A 20,116-nucleotide genomic window follows, 5' to 3' on the forward strand; every position below is an offset into this window, starting at 1 on the left:
GGCGTGGCTGTCCCGGAGGCCACCTGAGCAGCTGGTCCCAGAGCCAGCTGCTTGGATGGCCCTGGGGTCAGCCATACTAGGCCCTGCAGAAGTCACTGAGGTCACGGAATCCATGACTTCTGCAACCTCCATGACAGACACGAAGCCCTAATTATAGGTAGTGTGATTCTTGAATGGATATTCCTGGGGCTGGTTTTGTTCAACATCTTTTTTAGTTATCTGGATGATGGGATGGATTGCACCCTCAGCAAGTTTTCAGATGATACTAAGCTGAGGGGAGAGGTAGATATGCTGGAGGGTACGGATAGAGTCCAGAGTGACCTAGACAAATTGAAGGATTGGGCCAAAAGAAATCTGTTGGGGTTAAACAAGGACAAGTGGAGAGTCCTGCACTTAGGAAGGAAGAATCCCATCCCATGTGGTGGCTATACTGTAGTACTTAACTAAAAACCCTTAGCTCAATTCACCACTACTGAACGTTATGTACTCACCGACAGCTGTACAAAGAGGGAGTAAAATGCTACTGCGGATGGGAGTGGAGAATTCTAAATTGACAGCATTTTACACTCAGAGGGCCAGACTGTCTCCTGTAGCTAAGCTCCATTAAGCAGGGTGTCATGAAGCCTGTTATTCAACGGGAGTTTTGTTTGAGTAAGAATTTCAGGATTTGGCTCATTATTAATAATAAGTATATAGTTACTTTAGGACAACTGCTGTGTAATATAAGAGGAAGGGTAAACACCTTTAAAATCCCTCCTGGCCAGAGGAAAAACCCTTTCACCTGTAAAAGGTGAAGAAGCTAGGATAACCTCACTGGCACCTGACAAAATGACCAATGAGGAGACAAGATGCTGGTAAAAGTAAGCTTAGGAGGTTTTTATGCAAGTCCCCACATCTGTACCCTAGAGTTCAGAGTGGGGAAGGAACCTTGACATGTTTCAAGTTAATCCCACTGCTCTGCCACCAAGTCAAGGTTCCTTCACCACTCTGAACTCTAGGGTACAGATGTAGGGACCTGCATGAAAACCTCCTAAGCTTACCTTTTACCATCTTAGATTAAAACTTCTCCAAGGTACAAACTATTTTACCTTTTGCCCTTGGACTTTATCGCTGCCACCACCAAACAACTAACAGGTATATAACTGGGAAAGAGCCTGTTTGGAAACATCTTTCCCCCCAAAATCCTCCCAAACCTTACATCCCTTTTCCTGGGGAAGGTTTGATAAAAAATCCCCACCAATTTGCATAGGTGAAAACAGACCCAAACCCTTGGATCTTAAGAACAAAGAAGAATTTTAATTGAAGAAAAGGTAAAAGAATCACCTCTGTAAAATCAGAATGGTAAGTACCTTCCAGGGTAATCAGATTCAAAACATAGAGAATCCCTCTAGGCAAAACCTTAAGTTACAAAAAGACACAAAAACAGGAATATGCATTCCATTCAGCACAGCTTATTTTCTCAGCCATTTAAAGAAATCAGAATCTATCACATATCTAGCTAGATTACTTACTAAATTCTAAGACTCCATTCCTGTTCTGTCCCCAGCAAAAGCATCACACAGACAGATAGAGAGGCTTTGTTTCTCCCTCCCCCCAGCTTTTGAAAGTATCTTGTCTCCTCATTGGTCATTTTGGTCAGGTGCCAGCGAGGTTATCCTAGCTTCTTAACCCTTTACAGGTGAAAGGGTTTTTCCTCTGTCCAGGAGGGATTTTAAAGGTGTTTACCCTTCCCTTTATATTTATGACATAAGTATATAGTTACTTTAGGACAACTGTTGTGTAATGCTTAGAGAAAACTTCAGAATGATAATGTCCAAAGCAGCGCTGAGTAGATAAAACTTCCAAAATCCTTGCAATATTATTTCCAATAATCCTTGACAATACTAGTGGTATTCTGTATGTGCTGTACAAGTGACAAACATCTCGCAGGAGCCCCACAAATCTTTCAGAGTCCAGGTGATTAGAGGTGTCAGGTATCTTTTCAAAAGTGTCTAAGTGATTTAGGAGCCTAACTCCCATTTTCAAAAGTGCCTAAGGGCCAAATATTCAATGGTATTTAGGTGCCTAAAGATGCAACCTGACACCTAGTGGGATTTTCAAAAGTGCCTCGGTGCTTAACTCTCATTGAGTTGTACCACTTTGACTATATTGGGATAGTGGAAATAGTGCAGCCTTTGTGTGTGTAGGCAAGTCCCTTCTGAAAATGAGACTTTAGCTTCTAAATCGCTTAGATGCTCTTATCTGTATTCTATGATGCACATTGAGTTAGGAGAAACTTATTTCAAAACAAAGGTCCAAGATCCAGAGCCACAAAAGGACTTAGGCATTGCAATGCTAAGCATCACAGTGCCAACTTTTAGGTGCCTAGAGAATCACAGGAACAACCCAGTGATTGGCAAAGCCTGCATTAGGTACCTAGGCTATACAATGAATGGGGAGAGATAGTTGCCATAGATTAGAACCACTGGATTTTTTTTGGCTCAGCACCAAGATGCCTGAAAAATGTTTTCTAATTAAATAACTAGGGCTGCTTCTGGGCCAAATGACTATTTAAGTATTTTGTCAAGCTGTTCTGCAGTGTCTCAAGAGCATGAGTACCAACCTTAGATCAGACTGTTAAGAACCAGGGCACAATCCCCAAATTGGTTCTGAGTTCTGGTTGTGTGTTAGATTTCACCAACCAGTTATCAAGTGTAAACTCCTCATGCACCATAACAGCCTGAACACAGAGTCATAGACACGAGTCCCCTTCTCGCTCCTGTCACCTAGACAAGCCTGCCTCTGTGACAGATGGTCCCTTACACCACGAATCACAGAAATATTCAGGTTATTCCAAGTCCAAAAGGACCAATCACTTAACCCAGATCAATTGCACCTTAGATCTCAAACCAAAGACAATGCTTGTAGAGACCCCTATAATAAACTATATTGTTCTATTCATAGGAAAAGGAAATAAGAGTGTTAGTTACAAGGTTAAAGCCAGTAAACATACATACACAAATGAATTACAATCTTCAATTTCAACATTATAGAAGGATTCTTAATAAGCTCTATATGTCCTTTAGGGCTAACCCAAACTCAGGACTGAGTTCTCTTGCCTATGCCTAGAAAACCTTGCCACGAAGAGTCCAAACAGCATAGAGGTCCACTTTCTTCTCATTAGGGGTTTTTATTCCCTTCCCCCTGGCACTTTGAGCTGCAAATCAGCTGATGGGAATAATTCACTTGCAAGGCTCATCTTCATGGAGGGGGAAAGAGTAAACAACATTTTTCTTCGTTAATGTTCTTCTCTATCTGGTATTGATGGGCCTTCCTTGTCAGGCAGGACATAACACCTTCAATTGGAGACCAGCATTTCACACTAGTTCATGTCTCTCTCCTGTCTGGTGATTTACACAGTTACAGAAGCTTGCAATGCAAACCCTCAAATATGACCTTATAATATGGGATACAGATGTTATCAGTGAAATTAATGCACACAGCAACTCACAAGCATTCACATCTAAACACTAAACAATTCTTATAATTCTAATACCTATTTTAATAGTACTAACGCACAGGTGAGCCAGCCTGATCTCAGCTATATATTTGTCAGTACTCAACTGAGACTGGTAAAATGACTAGGGCTGCTTCTGGCAGGGGTGAAAGTAACATTCAACACTTACTGGTACAGGGGCTGGGTCCGGGCTCAGGAAGGGGCAGGGCTGGGGGTCAGCCTCCCCCAGCCAGCCCATGCGCACTGCCTGGCCCACGTTGCCTGGGACTCCAGTGGCAATTTAAAGGATCCGGGGCTTTGGCTGCTGCCGCAGTAGCAGCAGTGGTGGCCGGAGCCCTGAGCCCTTTTAAATTGAGGCCCCAGGGCAGCTGCTCCGCTTGCCACCCCACCCCCATCCCGTCAGTGGCCCAGGGGGTGCGAAAGGGGCAGTGACGTTAAAGCGCTGTCATGGCAGTGCTTTAATGTCAGTTGAGTACGGACCGGTACCGGTGGACACTTTTTACTGGTACGTACCAGATTAGTTTCACCCCTGGCTTCTGGGCCCAATGACTATTTAAGTATTTATCCACAGTAGAACAGTCACTGGGCTTGAGAAAGGTGGGAGACTCAGGGACCAGCCCCTGTTTCAATCAGTCACTCATTATTTGGCCACAGCAGAACAGCTTCAATAGGAGAGATTGAGGGAATCCTGCATCAGACTATCCCATACTTCAGTGGTTAGAGCACACTTTCCCCCTTTTGGCAGTTCTCTAACCACAGGGCTAAAAGTGATAAGGTGTTCATGATCACCTCCTCCAGCAGCTAGATCTTGAATGGAAGTTGACCTGGTAGATGGCCTATGCTCAAACGAGTTAGGTGGATAAACGCTTATCTTTCCTCAGTTCACAGCTTGTTCTGGGATCTAGGTATCTGGACGCCTAGAGGAAGGCAGCACTGCATATGCTCAGAGGCAGAAACTTAGGCACCTAGGGAACTTTTACCCTGAAAACTTAGGTGTCGAATGAGCCTACAAGGTTTAGCAAGAGTTTTGTGGATCACAGTGGAGCCTAAAACTGGGATGTATGCACAAAAACCTAAGGCTTCATTTTTGTTAAATGAAAATTAAATTTTAAACTTATGAACCTGCAACAAAACACAAATGACTCAGCTTGGAAAGGGCCCAGTGATGACCAGAACAGAGCATTCTCAGCTTCCACATATAAAAAGATAGCCAGTAGCGATTTCTGATAATTATTATATTTACAGTAGAACCTCAGAGTTATGAACACCAGTTATAAACTGACCAGTTAACCACACATCTCATTTGGAACTGGAAGTACATAATCAGGCAGCAGCAAAGACCAAAAGTAAAAAAAGGCAAATAGGGTACAGTACTGTGTTTAAACATAAACTACTAAAAAAATAAAGGGAAAGCAGCATTTTTCTTCTGCAGAGTAAAGTTTCAAAGCTGTATTAGGTCAATGTTCAGTTGTAAACTTTTGAAAAAACAACCATAATTCTTTGAGAGTTACAAACGTTTCAGAGTTACAAACAACCTATATTCCCGAGGTGTTCATAGTTCTGAGGGTCTACTGTACATCTTATAAATGAAAAAAGTAATTGACTCAAAACAATCTGTGTATATAACTAATCACGTTCCCTTTGTCCTCTCTTCCATTTTTCTTCCTATTGTTTGTTACACTCACCCACTTGTGTCTTGTTTTATAGATTGTAAGACCTTGAGAGCAGAAACTGTCTTTTACTCTGAGATTGAACAGTAATGTCTTTTACTATGTATTTGTAGAGCCCAATCACAGCTGGAGGCTTTAGGCACTACTGTAATATTGTATAACTATCATAATAAAAATAGAATTAGTGGGAGTTGAGAACGCTCAGCACTTAGCAGAGCACCTTGCAGCATTAGCCTGCAAATGAAAACAGAATATGCTACCTTGCATGAAAGCAATGCTGAGGGTTTTCAGTGCTTCTTCTCCAGAAGAAGAATACAGAAGTGAGGCGCATGTGGGGATCTGAATATAAATAGGTTGAACACAGAGGTGGAACAGACTTTAATATGGTCTAACAGATACAGGTATCAGCCATGAACATTATAAATACTGTTCTCAGTCAATGGTTACAGAAAGACTGGGGCTGAACGCTTGGTGACAAAAGAATGAAGAGGCACAATACATTCAATCCGAAGTGAACAAAAGGAAAAAGGAATCCAGGCAGACAAAAAGGTCCAAAGTCAGTATTATTCATGGGACAGAAAGGCTGTTGTGGTTATGTTCTTCCTTTTAATAACTGGGTTGCAATAACTGGATGAAAAAGAAAGTACACATTCAGAGAGAATCATCCTCTGCATACCTGTGAAGAAAAACAACATAGAATGTTAAGATAGTTTAAGTGTATTTGGGGGACTCATTTGTAACCATTTGTAGTTAAGAGGCTAGATTCGGTCAAATTGGCACTAGGAGGTGTACATTAAACCTATCAATCAACTCCAACAATACCCTTGCATGGAACAGGGCATTCCTCTCTAGTGAGAGCATGGAGCCTGTCAGCAATTTTCTTCATTGGGGGTCATCAGCGCAGGGCAGGGCAGCTTTCATTTGTACCAGAGACTCATAGGAGCTTTGGAAGTGGGAGTGCCGGGGGAGGAACTAAATCAATGAACTCCCTAACTGCCCTGGAAATGCCTCCGTCCTGGTCATCAGACCCATTCTGGGGGATATACTGGCTCCTATGCTTCTCTAACCCCTAAGAAGAACTGAGATTGTGATTGCTTTGCACCACTGCAACCCTGACACTCTGCTATTGGGGCTTGTGCTAGTCATGTAAGTGCTGCATAATTGCGGAGTTAATTGAGCCCAAGGGATTTAATTCTCTACACTGCTGATATTCTTACCTTCTGAGAATTGATCAGTCATAAATCATCAGCTGCTCATGGGAGATGGGGAAAAGCATAAGATTTCAAATGCAGTATTTTAAAATATAGTTCTCTCTCAATTATTTGTGTCTTTTCATATCAGAGATACATCAATTTCAAATATGTATCTGTGTTCAATTTTGTGTTCAATCACTACCATAATCAAAAAACATTACTGTGAGATATGTAGACTCATCTCACTGTACAGTGTTACATGCCTAGCTAAACTGATTCCTGCACACCAAGATGAGAATATACCCATTACCTTGTTTTATCTGCTTGCTATATTGTTATGGCATCTTCACAATCACTTCGTTCTGAAGCTATGTATATGCTAGAATGCAAACAAATAGTCCTCTAACAGAAGCTGTCCCAGATTTTATGGAATACTTGAGGTTTACGTTGTTTTTCCTCATTGTCTAGGCATCCTAAATTGGTTCCTCACAGCCCTCTATTGTGATCCTCTTTAGCATGTGACAGTGTGCCAAATGTTCATGACAATTTGGGTATTCACAAAGCCCCACACTATGTCTGCCCGGACACTCATATTGTGCAAACACTGCTCTTTTTGAGCAAACAAAGCCATAGATAGCAGGATCAGAGGAACAGAAGGGAGTGGGGGAAGAAGTGTATCTATCAATCTAATATTCTTTATTGAGATACTCTCTCAAAATGGTGTGCTTTTATGGCACACTCCACATTTATAATTTTTCAGCATTTAAAGTTATTTTACGAGAAAAAGCTCAGACTATATAGGTGATGTTTCAGGTTCAACCAGTGCCCTGTTTTTTAAACTATTAGTTCTCTTTAATTGTTGCATGCAGTGTTGTTGTAGCCATGTTATTCCCAGGACACTAGAGACAAGGTGGGTGAGGTAATATCTATTATTGGACCAAGTTCTGTCAACTTAGCTGTGACACACTGAGTACCTTTCCCAGACCTGAGGAAAAGCTCTGTATAGCTCAAAAGCTTGTCTCTCTCACCAACAGAAGTCAGTTCAATAAAAGATATTACCTCAGTCGCCTTGTCTCTCTCATTCTCTTTAATGCAGCAACTGTGCTTTTGAACTGATGGTCTGCTAAGTGCACTGGGTTGCTTTAACTGTTGGCAACTTTCAAGGGGACACCCCTGAGGCTAAAATAAGAATATAATTTAGTTTCAGTAACACAGTGCAAGTTGTAAATATGCATATTGTTTACAAGCAAAAATATAATAAATAGAAAAAACAAATAGCCTGAGCCATCACAACAGAGTACAGACATATCATGAATTAGTGTTACAAATATTCAGTTCTTAACTGCCTGCCATAGGCTTCTTTAAACCAGCTTGTGTAAAGTGATTACTGTATCAGTTCTGTGAATAAATAAAATAGTATCAAGTTGCAATTATTAAACAACTTTTATTCCAGGGTACAGAAGCACTTTACAGAAGGTAGGTTTCAGAGTAGCAGCCGTGTTAGTCTGTATTCGCAAAAAGAAAAGGAGTATTTGTGGCACCTTAGAGACTAACCAATTTATTTGAGCATAAGCTTTCGTGAGCTACAGCTCATTTCATCGGATGTTAACACAAATGCGTTAGTCTCTAAGGTGCCACAAGTACTCCTTTTTTTTTTATTAGAGCATAAGATTTTGTGGGCTACAGCCCACTTCATTGACGCATAGAATGGAACATAGTAAGAAGAAATATATATACATACAGATAAGTTGGAAGTTGCCATACAAACTGTGAGAGGCTAATTAGTTAAGATGAGTTATTATCAGGAGAAAATTTTGTAGTGATAATCAAAATGGCCCATTTAGACAGTTGACAAGAAGATATTTACAGAAGGTAGTGAGCACTGTTAGCTCCAGACACAATGGTGATTGATTAATATGTAAAGATCTGAATAAACAAACAGATATTTATGTATAGGAAACTGAGGCACAGTATTAAATAGCAGGCTTCAGAGTAGTAGCTGTGTTAGTCTGTATTCGCAAAAAGAAAAGGAGTACTTGTGGCACCTTAGAGACTAACAAATTTATTTGAGCATAAGCTTTCATGAGCTACAGCTCACTTCATCGGATAGCTCACGAAAGCTTATGCTCAAATAAATTTGTTAGTCTCTAAGATGCCACAAGTACTCCTTTTCTTTCTAGTATTAAATAGCATAATAGTTACTATGGAAAAGAGTGCAGTGTAAAACTCCCAGCTACCATGGGTACACTGATGGTGGTATATGAACTTCAGGCCCAATTCTGCAAAACACCTATGCATCTAAATAACTTTAGGCATATGACTATCTCATTGTAAGTAATTTAGCAAAAAGAAAAGGAGTACTTGTGGCACCTTAGAGACTAACAAATTTATTAGAGCATAAGCTTTCGTGAGCTACAACTCACTTCATCGGATGAAAGCTTATGCTCTAATAAATTTGTTAGTCTCTAAGGAGCCACAAGTCCTCCTTTTCTTTTTGCGATTACAGACTAACACGGCTGCTACTCTGAAATAAGTAATTTAGATTGCTCATGTGTGTAAAGTTACTCAGTGGTTGCAGCACTGGATTTGGAAAGAGAGAGCTACCACAGTCATTCTGTGGTATAATTTATAAATGCCTAGATGCTCAGATTAGATTAGACCTGTTTTGCAAAATTTTACCAGTGCACTCACCCAGGAAAAGTAATCTTTATTTGAAGAGTAAATGAAATATCTGTACTTTTACCATTCTGATCATCATCATAAAGGTAGAGAGAATGCTCTAGCCTCTCTCATGGCTTTATCACAAGTCTCAAGATACCTGGCATTTTATGGCATCTTAAAGACCCAGCTCCTGGAGCCATTTGAGGAGGATGTGATCATTTTGCCTTTCCTTTCAAAAAGGACATTGCCAGCCGCGGAGGTTTCAGAGAAAAAAGCTTGAGAACAGGAATCCCAAGGACGCATTAACCAGCAGGCGAGCATAAAGCAGCCCCTGGTGATTATTTTTAAATCGACTACTTTCTGAAGTGAAGCTTGCGATGCCGTGGGGCCTGATTCGTGATGTCTGAACGCGGGTAGCCGAGGGGGCCGCTCGTGTCCGGGCCGGTACGTTTCCAGGACGGCTTGCCAAGAAGGCCGGACTGGGGGGCTGCCGATCACCCTGCCTCTCACGGCTCTGCCCGGGCCGCCGCCCCGCACCTGCGAGCACCTTGCAGCTGCCCCAGCCGCAGGGCGGCTCCGGTCAGGTGGTTGCCGCTGGCTGACGTGGCCGGGAGCCCGCCCTATATGAAGCCCAGGCGGCGCTCGCGCTGCCGAGCCTGACGCCGGGGGTGGTGACTGAGCCGGGGCTGCAGGGGAGCAAGGCGGCGGCGGCGGCGGCTTCCGGAGGGCGCTGGCTGCGAGCATGGACCCCAGCAGCGAGCAAGGTACGGGGGGGGGGGCGGCGCTGTCTGCCCCGGCCCCGCGGGGCCCCCGGAGCAGCGGGACGGGGCAGAGAGGCGGAGCCTGACTGCAGCGCCCCGGCCCCTGCGCTTCCCCAGCCCCAGAACCCTCCCGCCTCCGGGCGGGGCGGGCGTGGCCGCGGCAGCCCCTCCCCTGGCGCCGCAGGGCACGGCCCGCGCTCGGGGGCGCTGCGCTGCGTCCTCCCCCCCCCCCTGCCCTGTCCCCGTCCCTAGCCGCATCCGGGAGCCGGGCGCGTGGTGACAAGCGGCCGCCGGGCAGCGCCGCTTGTTTGCATAGCGATTAGCTGCGCGCGGCGCTGGCTGGGGGCGGAGGAGCGAGGCGAGGGTGTGGAGGTAGCTGGCCCCGCCGGGGGAGACGGAAAGCCCTAAGCTCCCCATAGCTTGGCTTCCTCTCGATCTCCCCTGCTGGGACCTAGGCACCTCCCAGCCCCGCTCCTACCGGGCCCCTGTCTGCACTAGCCGAAGACGTGGCTCGTCTCCCCCCCCCCCCGTTACTCCTGCGTGACACCAAGCACCCAACCTGCTGAGATGCTGAACTCTCCCTACTCCGATTTGCTCTTGGGGGTGATCAGGCCCGAGGTGGACCCAGCTACTTGGTTTAACTGCCCAATGGTCCCCGTTAAAGATGTTGTACGCTTTAAAAAAAAAAAATCCACATTCTTCTTAACCATGGTGTCTTCTCTACTAGAATGTTGAGATTCTATTTATGCCATGTAGTTGTTGCCCTGTTGTCCCCAGAATACTAAAGAGGGGAACTTGAGTCTCACCTACAGATTGTATTGCCTTATCTCTTCAGGAGTCTACTTACTGAGGATTGCAGCCTTCCTCCTATCCCTATTCCTTGCAGGTCAAACGGCTGACATTTCTAAGACAAAAGGTGTCTGGCATTGGCCCCTTGCATAGGGTGACTGTAGCTGATTCTAAAGGGAATGATTTTGCTGCATGAATGCAGCTTTTAGTGGAATGTTCCAAGGTCAGATTCATGTATGTACCTTGAGACTGCTTCTCTGTACAAACACAGGACTGGCATTTGAGCTAAGGCATGATCTGTGCTTTGCACCAGAGAATAAAATCCAATCTTGAGTATTTCAGAGTAGCAGCCATGTTAGTCTGTATTCGCAAAAAGAAAAGGAGGACTTGTGGCACCTTAGAGACTAACAAATTTATTGGAGCATAAGCTTTCGTGAGCTACAGCTCACTTTGACTCTAGTTTCTACCTTCTGTTCACATACAAGATAGAATGGAATTACTCTGATTTAGCCTCTGAGATGTTGGGTAATCTTCTAAAATAGCTTATACATTCATATGTAATAACTGTACTAGGCTCAGATGAAAGTCTTAAAACACAGGCTAAGCATTTATATCCTATATTTCTAATGTGCTCAGCACTCTGGATATTTTATGACAGTATAGTAAACATGGATTGAAAACCAAACCCAACAAAACACCTTCATTATAGAAATCTGGATGGGGGATAGGGATTATGTTAATTTTGTAAACCTGGTAGTGGAACAGTTCCAATAAAATATTCTAATCTGCCAAATCTTCTCTGGTAGAAGTAAACCTCCAGTTTTTCTGTAGCACGAAAGAGCTGCTTTCCTACAATAAATCCAAGGCTTTAAACCACCAAAAACTATTAGCGGGAGAACTGAACCTACTAGTTACAAATATGACTTTATAGCAAGGAGTGGATATTGGTAAGGTATAGGGCAATGCTCTAATGAAGAAACCAAACTCTGCTGTCAAATCCACCTGGAAAAAAAAAAGTTGAGTGCTGGGACTTATTCCTTGAGCAGGAGTGCTAGGGTAGTAGTTGTCAAATTCCTCACTAATAGGTAGAATGGAGAAGCTTTGTTTCTTCTTCCTTGCAGTAGAGGCACATGGCTGTGGGAGGGGAACGGATAGTGAGGATGTTGAGTAAATGGAGACTTTTTTTTTTAAATTGGTCTTCCTAATTCTTGTGCTCACAACTTTGCCTAACAGCAAAGACTTTGCAAAAAGAAAAGGAGTACTTGTATGATGTCCCTTGTGCTGCAGCCCACAGGCTTCTGAATTGCTATAGCAGAGGCAGTGCAGCTGTCTGTAGACTTTGGAAGGCAAAAATTCATGGGCTTGGATTTCCTTTATAGATGGAAGGCTCTTACGTCATCACAACTCTCTTCCTGCCTTTATAGTTAACTGAAGCTCCTCTCTTGAGATTAATCATGAGACTAAGGGAAAAAGTGAGTTGAATCTTGCGCCTTAAGGCGGGTGGTTATTGTTGGGCCAATCTGTGACATGACCTGTTGCTCTAAAATGCTTTCAGGATATTTTACACTTTACATAGCAACATGCTGCATTATGCACCTCTGATGTCTCCTGGGTGGAATAAATTAGACCTACTGTATTTCTATAAACAGCTTCTTGCACTGCCTGAGCCACTGGTGCTGCTCCTTACCTGGTCAAGCTTGATATTTGGATCCAAGTGCCCTCATTTTGTATCTTCATGACACATTTTCAAAGTCACAATGGGTTAAATGGTAAATGGCTAGTCTTGGTGTGAACAATAGACTGGCATGCCTCCAACTTGGACTTTATCTAGTTTTGGCCATAACCCCTTTTGATCAGAGGCTGTGCACTTCAGTTAACTCGCATGGCAATGTAGTTGGCCTGATTAGACTAAACAAGTGCATTACTGTGTTAACCACTTTTTTTAGCAAAAGTGTACTGCATTAGCTGATATAACTTTAAAAAGACATCTGTAAACTTCTCTGCATGTGCACAACAGAAGGAAAGCATTGCCTGGTAAGATAATTAGTGCAGAGGAAAAAAACTTGTTAGTGAAAGTACTGAAGTAAAACTTTCAGTTGTACCTAAGTCCCATTGTAAATATTTGTGCTCCTAAGTCACTTTCGTAAAATTTAGTGCACATCAGTGCAGCAGGATTTATGTGGCACCTTCAAATATTGTCAAGTACTGAGGACATGATCCATTATGCTTTGAGATTGAGGTCTCAATTTGGTGTTTTTTTGCTCTGCAATGTAATTGTAGACTTGTATGTCAAATTTTAGTTTGTTTTTATGTGGAATGTTATAAAAAAAGTGGATGAAACTTGTGCTTTGCCAGGGCACCTCCACTGAGCTCATGTGAGGGTCTGCTAAGGAAAATGTGTAGCTTTTACACTTAACTAATCTGGTCACATAAATCTATCTCTGTAAGACTCAAAGTGCAATATTTAACAACTTGCATCAAAGTATATTTAATTGAAAAAAAATTACTGTAGGGTAGACTTTATTCCAAAGCAGCTATTCCCTGAAAGGAATAGCTCTGCACTGAAACATGGAATCTGCAACAAAAGATTGACAAGACTTGTAGAGTGAAATACTTGCCTCTTCCAGAAGCCACTGTTTCACTACGATACTGTCACGGCTAACCTGGTGCCTGAACTTTGTGACTTTGTCCTGACCCATAACTATGTCACATTTGGTGACAATGTATACCTTCAAATCAGCGGCACTGCGATGGGTACCCGCATGGCCCCACAGTATGCCAACATTTTTATGGCTGACTTAGAACAACGCTTCCTCAGCTCTCGTCCCCTAATGCCCCTACTCTACTTGCACTACATTGATGACATCTTCATCATCTGGACCCATGGAAAAGAAGCCCTTGAGGAATTCCACCATGATTTCAACAATTTCCATCCCACCATCAACCTCAGCCTGGACCAGTCCACACAAGAGATCCACTTCCTGGACACTACAGTGCTAATAAGCGATGGTCACATAAACACCACCCTATATCGGAAACCTACTGACCGCTATTCCTACCTACATGCCTCTAGCTTTCATCCAGATCATACCACTTGATCCATTGTCTACAGCCAAGCGCTACAATATAACCGCATTTGCTCCAACCCCTCAGACAGAGACAAACACCTACAAGATCTCTATCATGCATTCCTACAACTACAATACCCACCTGCTGAAGTGAAGCAACAGATTGACAGAGCCAGAAGAGTACCCAGAAGTCACCTACTACAGGACAGGCCCAACAAAGAAAACAACAGAACGCCACTAGCCATCACCTTCAGCCCCCAACTAAAACCTCTCCAACTCATCATCAAGGATCTACAACCTATCCTGAAGGACGACCCATCACTCTCACAGATCTTGGGAGACAGACCAGTCCTTGCTTACAGACAGCCCCCCAATCTGAAGCAAATACTCACCAGCAACCACACACCACACACCAGAACCACTAACCCAGGAACCTATCCTTGCAACAAAGCCCGTTGCCAACTCTGCCCACATATCTATTCAGGGGACATCATAGGGCCTAATCACATCAGCCACGCTATCAGAGGCTCGTTCACCTGCGCATCTACCAATGTGATATATGCCATCATGTGCCAGCAATGCCCCTCTGCCGTGTACATTGGCCAAACTGGACAGTCTCTACGTAAAAGAATGAATGGACACAAATCAGACGTCAAGAATTATAACATTCAAAAACCAGTTGGAGAACACTTCAATCTCTCTGGTCACTCGATTACAGACCTAAGAATGGCTATCCTTCAACAAAAAAGCTTCAAAAACAGACTCCAACGAGAGACTGCTGAATTGGAATTAATTTGCAAACTGGATACAGTTAACTTAGGCTTGAATAGAGACTGGGAATGGATGAGTCATTACACAAAGTAAAACGATTTCCCCATGGTATTTCTCCCTCCCACCCCACCCCCCACTGTTCCTCTGATATTCTTGTTAACTGCTGGAATTAGCCTACCTTGCTTGTCACCATGAAAGGTTTTCCTCCTTTCCCCCCCTGCTGCTGGTGATGGCTTATCTTAAGTGATCACTCTCCTTACAGTGTGTATGATAAACCCATTGTTTCATGTTCTCTCTGTGTGTGTATATAAATCTCTCCTGTTTTTTCCACCAAATGCATCCGATGAAGTGAGCTGTAGCTCACGAAAGCTTATGCTCTAATAAATTTGTTAGTCTCTAAGGTGCCACAAGTACTCCTTTTCTTTTTGTTTCACTACTGTCCACTTCAGGAACTTCAAGGGAATGTTTCTCGGAATTCCCACTTCTGATCTCCTTGTACAAAATGAGAATATGCCCAATTATAAAGTCAACTACTCTGAAATAACAAGACTCCTGTGTAGTGAAGACAAACATAGTTAAATCAGTTTAAAAAGAAGGCATGCAAGAAATTAGTCTAAAGAAATATAGCTGTAAGAAAACTCTAGTACAGGAGATATGGGATTCTTGTTCCACATTTGATAGGCCTACACTCACCAATGACTTACCACTACAGCGGCCTGTTGTCTTGGACACATCTAATTAGCAAACTGGATGTTTCTTTGGATTGTAAACTTGGCTGACAATACTAGTCTTGTGTGTCTCACCAACAGAAGTTGGTCCAATAAGATATTACCTCACCCACCTTGTCTCTCTAATATTCTGAGACTGACATGACTAGAACAACAATGCTAGCCTAGTCAGCCAAACAAACTCTTGCTCAAGAAAGCATAGTGTTAGTAAGCTGTATCTCATTGACTCTTGGTGGCTGCTGTAAACCCAAAAGGAATATGGGGGGAGGAGGGTGAGAAGGCAACCCAGAGGTAATACAGATAACTCGTAATCAGCTCAGCAATAGCCAGAATGCTGAAAAGATCATCTTTGTTTGAAACTAGCAAAAGTTGGACTCTTCTTGCTTTCTGTCTCTCTTTTCTGGGTAGTGTGGAAGGAAAACCTCATTTAGATGCTCTATATAAGATTATGGCTACAGTCTAGGAGATGCCTATGCCATGAGCAAGACAATTGAAATAAGTTTGTTGGTCTAACAATGAGGTTTGTGAATTGTGATGCATACAGAGTGATAATAGTGAAACTGCCATGTAACCTATGTTTCCACTTAATAGATGTCAATGCATGGTATCAACCTTGTAACAATTAAGTTGACAGCTGCATTCTCACCCTGTGAAAAGTAAAAAATCTTGGATGGCTTGATAGCTGTTCCTGAATTTTTGTACTCCAACTATATAATATGTTAAATATGAAACTAATTGTAAATAAGTTGGTTACTCAAAACAGTAAACTTTAAAAATACACTGGTAAATGCATCTCAAAACAAACAAATTAAAATAATACACTGAAATGAAGAGCTTCATAAACTTAGCAATTAATACCATAAACTGGGTTTCTTCACACTTGTGCAATAGAAAGACTTGTGTAATGCTGGCTAGAGACTACTTTGATTGGAAACCCGGCAAGAGAGCCTTTAGTTTAAAACTGTTAGCACTAGAAGTTTAACTTTATAGAACAAAAAAGCAATTTACTAAACTAGTGGATGTCACAATATTAATTTAAAATGCTACTTAATGCTTATTCTTTGTTTAGTGTTATTTAGCCCAGATGCTCTTTCACTACAAACTAATGCTGATAAATCATGTAGTCTTTTTTGCTTTGTGGTGCTTGTAATCGCTGAGAAGTAGGGTCTTCATAGGTAAATAGACACTAACTTTCTGAGGAAACCTGCCTTGGTTACTTACTGTTTCCCACCCTTAAAGGCCAACTACTTGGGGCTAGTCTACACTAGAATTGCTACAGAGCTCTCCTATGGGCATAATAAAACCACCTCGAGAGGCGGTAGCTATGTTGGTGAGAGAAGCTTTTCCACTGACCTAGCACTGTCCACATTAGTACTTAAGTTGGTGTAACTTGCGTCATTTAGGAGGATGGCTTATTCACACCCCTGAGCAACATAAGTTATATCAACATAAGTGGTAGTGTGTACAAATCCATAGATCATTGCATACTGTCAACATTCCCACACCCTCCTCAAAAACCTAAGCTTACAGAGTTTAGTCTGAACAACTTTTAAATGGCCTGTTACACAAAATACCTGAAGCTGTGTGGTTGTATCCTTTTCAGCAGTAGAAAACATTGTACCAGCACTTCCAGCTTCTGCACAGTATGGTAGCAAGAGACATCTGAGCCCTATCTATGTTGGCACTGACACCTTCGCCAGCACTTGTGCAGCTCACCATTGCTCAGAAAGCTGGCACAACTTCAGTGCACATGCAATCTATCGGTATGATCGGATCAGAAATGTCTTAACCTTGAATGCTTGGTAACCACATGCAGCAAAAAAGTCTCCATGATTTACCAAGACTAATCCGTGTTTGATTTTTGTTCTTGTGGTTTTTTTAATTGTATTATGCTCAGACTTCACAATTCGGTGCTGGTTTCTTTTACCTGCACTTCAGCAGTTTTCCATTTTTAGACCTGGAGAAGAATCATAGCGTGCAAGCTTTTCACTCCAGTAGTCAAGAGGATTTTTGAAGTGTTCTGGGAGTTGTGGTACATTGAGCTCCTCTGTTCTATTCACATTGTTATACATGCCCAATATAAACATCTCTTTCTAGAACTAGCAGTCTGTATTAAGTCTGTTACATCAGAATCCATTATATCAACCCCAGGGTGGAGGGAACTACTGCTAGCAATATTGGGAACCTTCCTCATGTTGACTCTCTAAGCACTAATGTTGCACGTCTAACATCGTAGCTAACATGAATGATGGGGAAAGGAAACAAATGTGCTTTAAAATCGGGAGTGACAAGCATAACTTCACCAGGCAAATGGGCCACCTGTGTGACTAAAAGTAAAACTGAAGAGAATTTAGCTATACAAAAAAATCCAATTTTACTGTGGCCAGAGCAGATCTGCCCTTGAACCTCACTAGGTTGAACTTTGGCCAACTAGTCAGTCCATACAAGACCCATCAAGTTCTGCCCTGGTGAGTATGGTATGTTTGTCAACTTGTATCAGTTCTTGTCAAGCTTGTTTGAAAAACTCAGACTTGCATTCAAAATTAAACTACACATTTCAAAACTACTTTCTCTAAAGTTGCACATGGCTAGACAAATGGGAAATTAATAGTTAAGGGATCATCCAGTTCTCACTGTCAGTAATTCTTCAGTATCCTGACATCCAACTGACCTTTTCTGTAGGTTTTCATTGATGTGTAGAGGTGAAGCTGACCAACTACTAGATGAATAGAAATTGGCTTTTTATTCCTAATTTATAAGGCCAGAAGAGACTACTGATCTAGTCTGACTCCTGCATCACCCTGACCATAGGATTTCACTGAACTAAATTCCATTAGAACTAGAGCATGTTTTAGGAAAAACATCCAATCTTGATTTAAAAATAGGATTTTTATGGTGTCCAAGTAACTTGTTTTGACCTCCTGTATATTTTGGCAAAACTTAGTGGTAAACTGTTTGGGTGGGCAGTGTAAATCAGAGGGTGATAGTGAGAAAAGGATTTCTCACTGGAGACGGGTTGGGTCCTGGATGGCTAACTGGAAATGCCCAGACACTCCAATGCTTGTGAGGAGAGGTGGGTGGAAGGCTGAGGAGCAGGATGTCTCTGTCTCTGGCTCTTCCAGCTTTTTTTAGACCCTCATTCCCCCGACAGCTTCATTGCCTGCATGCTTCAGGTATTCGGAGCTTCCCCAAGTACCAGCAGGATAGTTGATATGAATCTCATCAGTTTCATTGCTGCCCATAGCACTCTGAGCAGCTTTGGTGAAACAGAAGAATTCTGAACTTCAGTCTGCTGCTTAGCAAAGTGAGTAGCAGCTGAGATGTGTCATTTGTCTCTAGACTTGGAAGGGTGCCATTACATTGACAAACACTTTGTACTTTCAGCAAATGGAAGGGCTAAATTGTCTCTAAATGAGGATTACATGTTCCAGGAAAACTTCCTATCTTATCTCTGTTGTAAATTCTACCCCTAGCTATTTTTTAGTGTTGCTCCTATTAGGCCTGATCTACACTTGTGCTATAGATTATTTTAATTCTACTTGTAAGGGATGTGTCTCTTTTTTTAAACAATCAGTTAGGCCAGTGAGAGCCCTAATGTAGATCAAATTATGCTGGTATAAAGGTCTCTATACTGATATAGATTATTTTGCTTTGCTTCGCCAGGCTAAGCTATATCAGTATATGCATTCTTATACCCATACAACTGCATCTATGCTGGGGGAATTGCTGCTATAACTATGTTGACCTAGTAAGGTCTATGATGATGTCGTTAAGTGGCAAAACCTTAAATGAAGACAAGGCCTTAATTTCCCTCTCCCCCACCCCCCTGACCCCTATATTTACCAGTTTAGAACTGGCTTCACTCAGAAGTGCTTATTTGGCAAGAACATCATTGGTAAAACACTTCCTTAATCTCACTCGGCTCAGAGCATCTAGCTTTTTTTTCTGTTGAGTTTCCTTTTCCTGTTTGCAGCCTCTATTCCTGGGTCAGATCCTTGGTTCCAAAGCTTGCTGATGTTCTATCAGCACAAACAAAGCCAGAATTTTCTGGATCTGGATGAAGGACTTTCCTTAGTGTGGGGGAATTCCTAGATGGTATCCCCAGCTCTTGCTGTAGGGGATATTCTGGGGAAGGGAGAGTGGTATGACTGGAATGCTTTTGTAATTGGTCAGTCCTGGCTGCTAGGACAGTCCCTTTGCTTCTACTACTAGCTGCTGGCATAACAGAGTAGCCTGAAACTGCTCTGAACTATGCTGGGTACCAGCCTGGTGCAGAACTGTTACTGAGCAACTCTACTAAACCCCTTTCAGCAAAACCCGGTGCTTATTAGGAATAGCTATACATCTAGCTCCAATATATGCAAGTCTGCTGCTGCTCTCCAACACTATTCTAATTTGCTGTAAGAATCTTGTCTATGCCCTCCTTGCTCCAGTGCTAATCTCATGCATGCTTTTGCTTTCTAGTGTTAACTTTTTCAACGCTACTGGCCATAGAGAAAAGTTCCTATATTCTGGCTACTCTACAGACCTTAAACATTTCTCCCCTTATTAGCCTGTAAGTACTGTCTCTCTTTTTAAACAATTTTTTTTCTCCAGGGCCAGATTCTTTCCTGTGGCAGAGCATTGATCTGCCTAGGAAATGGGGGGAGATCTATGTCAGGGAGTTGAGTGAGGCTTCCTGACTTGCACCAGTCTCTGAGATTGAAGAAGCCTCTTGGCTGTTCTAAATGCCACCATTGCCATGAGGGCTCAGTTGGTATCCAGAGCTGTCATGCTTTCTCCCAATTGCTTGCATTTCTGACACCAGGGTGTGGGGCAACTGGTGTAGGAGCCACTTCTGCCTGTTTATGATAGAAAGCTCTCCTATGCCAACAGAAAGGGATCTTGGAGAATCTACCTTCATCATAGCAACGTATAAAGGTGTTGGCGTGTTTAGCCTATGTACTATAAGTCTGTAAAGTATTTTGGGATTTGAGATA

The 20,116-nt window shown here is 42.6% G+C and overlaps 1 protein-coding gene and 1 long non-coding RNA gene across 5 annotated transcripts in view; one reads left to right on the forward strand and one right to left on the reverse strand.

Annotated features, from left to right (window-relative positions):
* Positions 1 to 2,997: 2,997 nt before the first annotated feature.
* LOC119852070 lies at positions 2,998 to 9,657 on the reverse strand. 2 transcript variants are annotated; one of them, XR_006278749.1, is made up of 2 exons: positions 9,558 to 9,657; positions 2,998 to 5,842 (listed from the first exon to the last, which is right to left on the reverse strand). It is a non-coding gene; the product is annotated as an uncharacterized LOC119852070 (long non-coding RNA). The 2 variants fall into 2 exon arrangements; XR_006278748.1 differs by lacking the exon at positions 9,558 to 9,657 and adding an exon at positions 9,051 to 9,370 and having other exon boundaries at positions 5,528 to 5,842.
* Positions 9,417 to 20,116, forward strand: part of TPD52 (tumor protein D52) — a 203,541-nt gene continuing 192,841 nt past the window's right edge. Inside the window, exon 1 of one of the 3 annotated variants that reach the window (XM_038392923.2) lies at positions 9,417 to 9,784. In XM_038392923.2, coding sequence (XP_038248851.1) covers positions 9,763 to 9,784 — 22 coding nt within the window. In that variant the 5' untranslated portion in view covers positions 9,417 to 9,762. The remainder of the gene's footprint in view (positions 9,785 to 20,116) is intronic. The other 2 variants (XM_038392925.2, XM_038392922.2) reach the window with 2 other exon arrangements.

This window comes from Dermochelys coriacea, chromosome 2 (genome assembly GCF_009764565.3).
Source record: "Dermochelys coriacea isolate rDerCor1 chromosome 2, rDerCor1.pri.v4, whole genome shotgun sequence".
Lineage (NCBI taxonomy): Eukaryota > Metazoa > Chordata > Testudines > Dermochelyidae > Dermochelys > Dermochelys coriacea.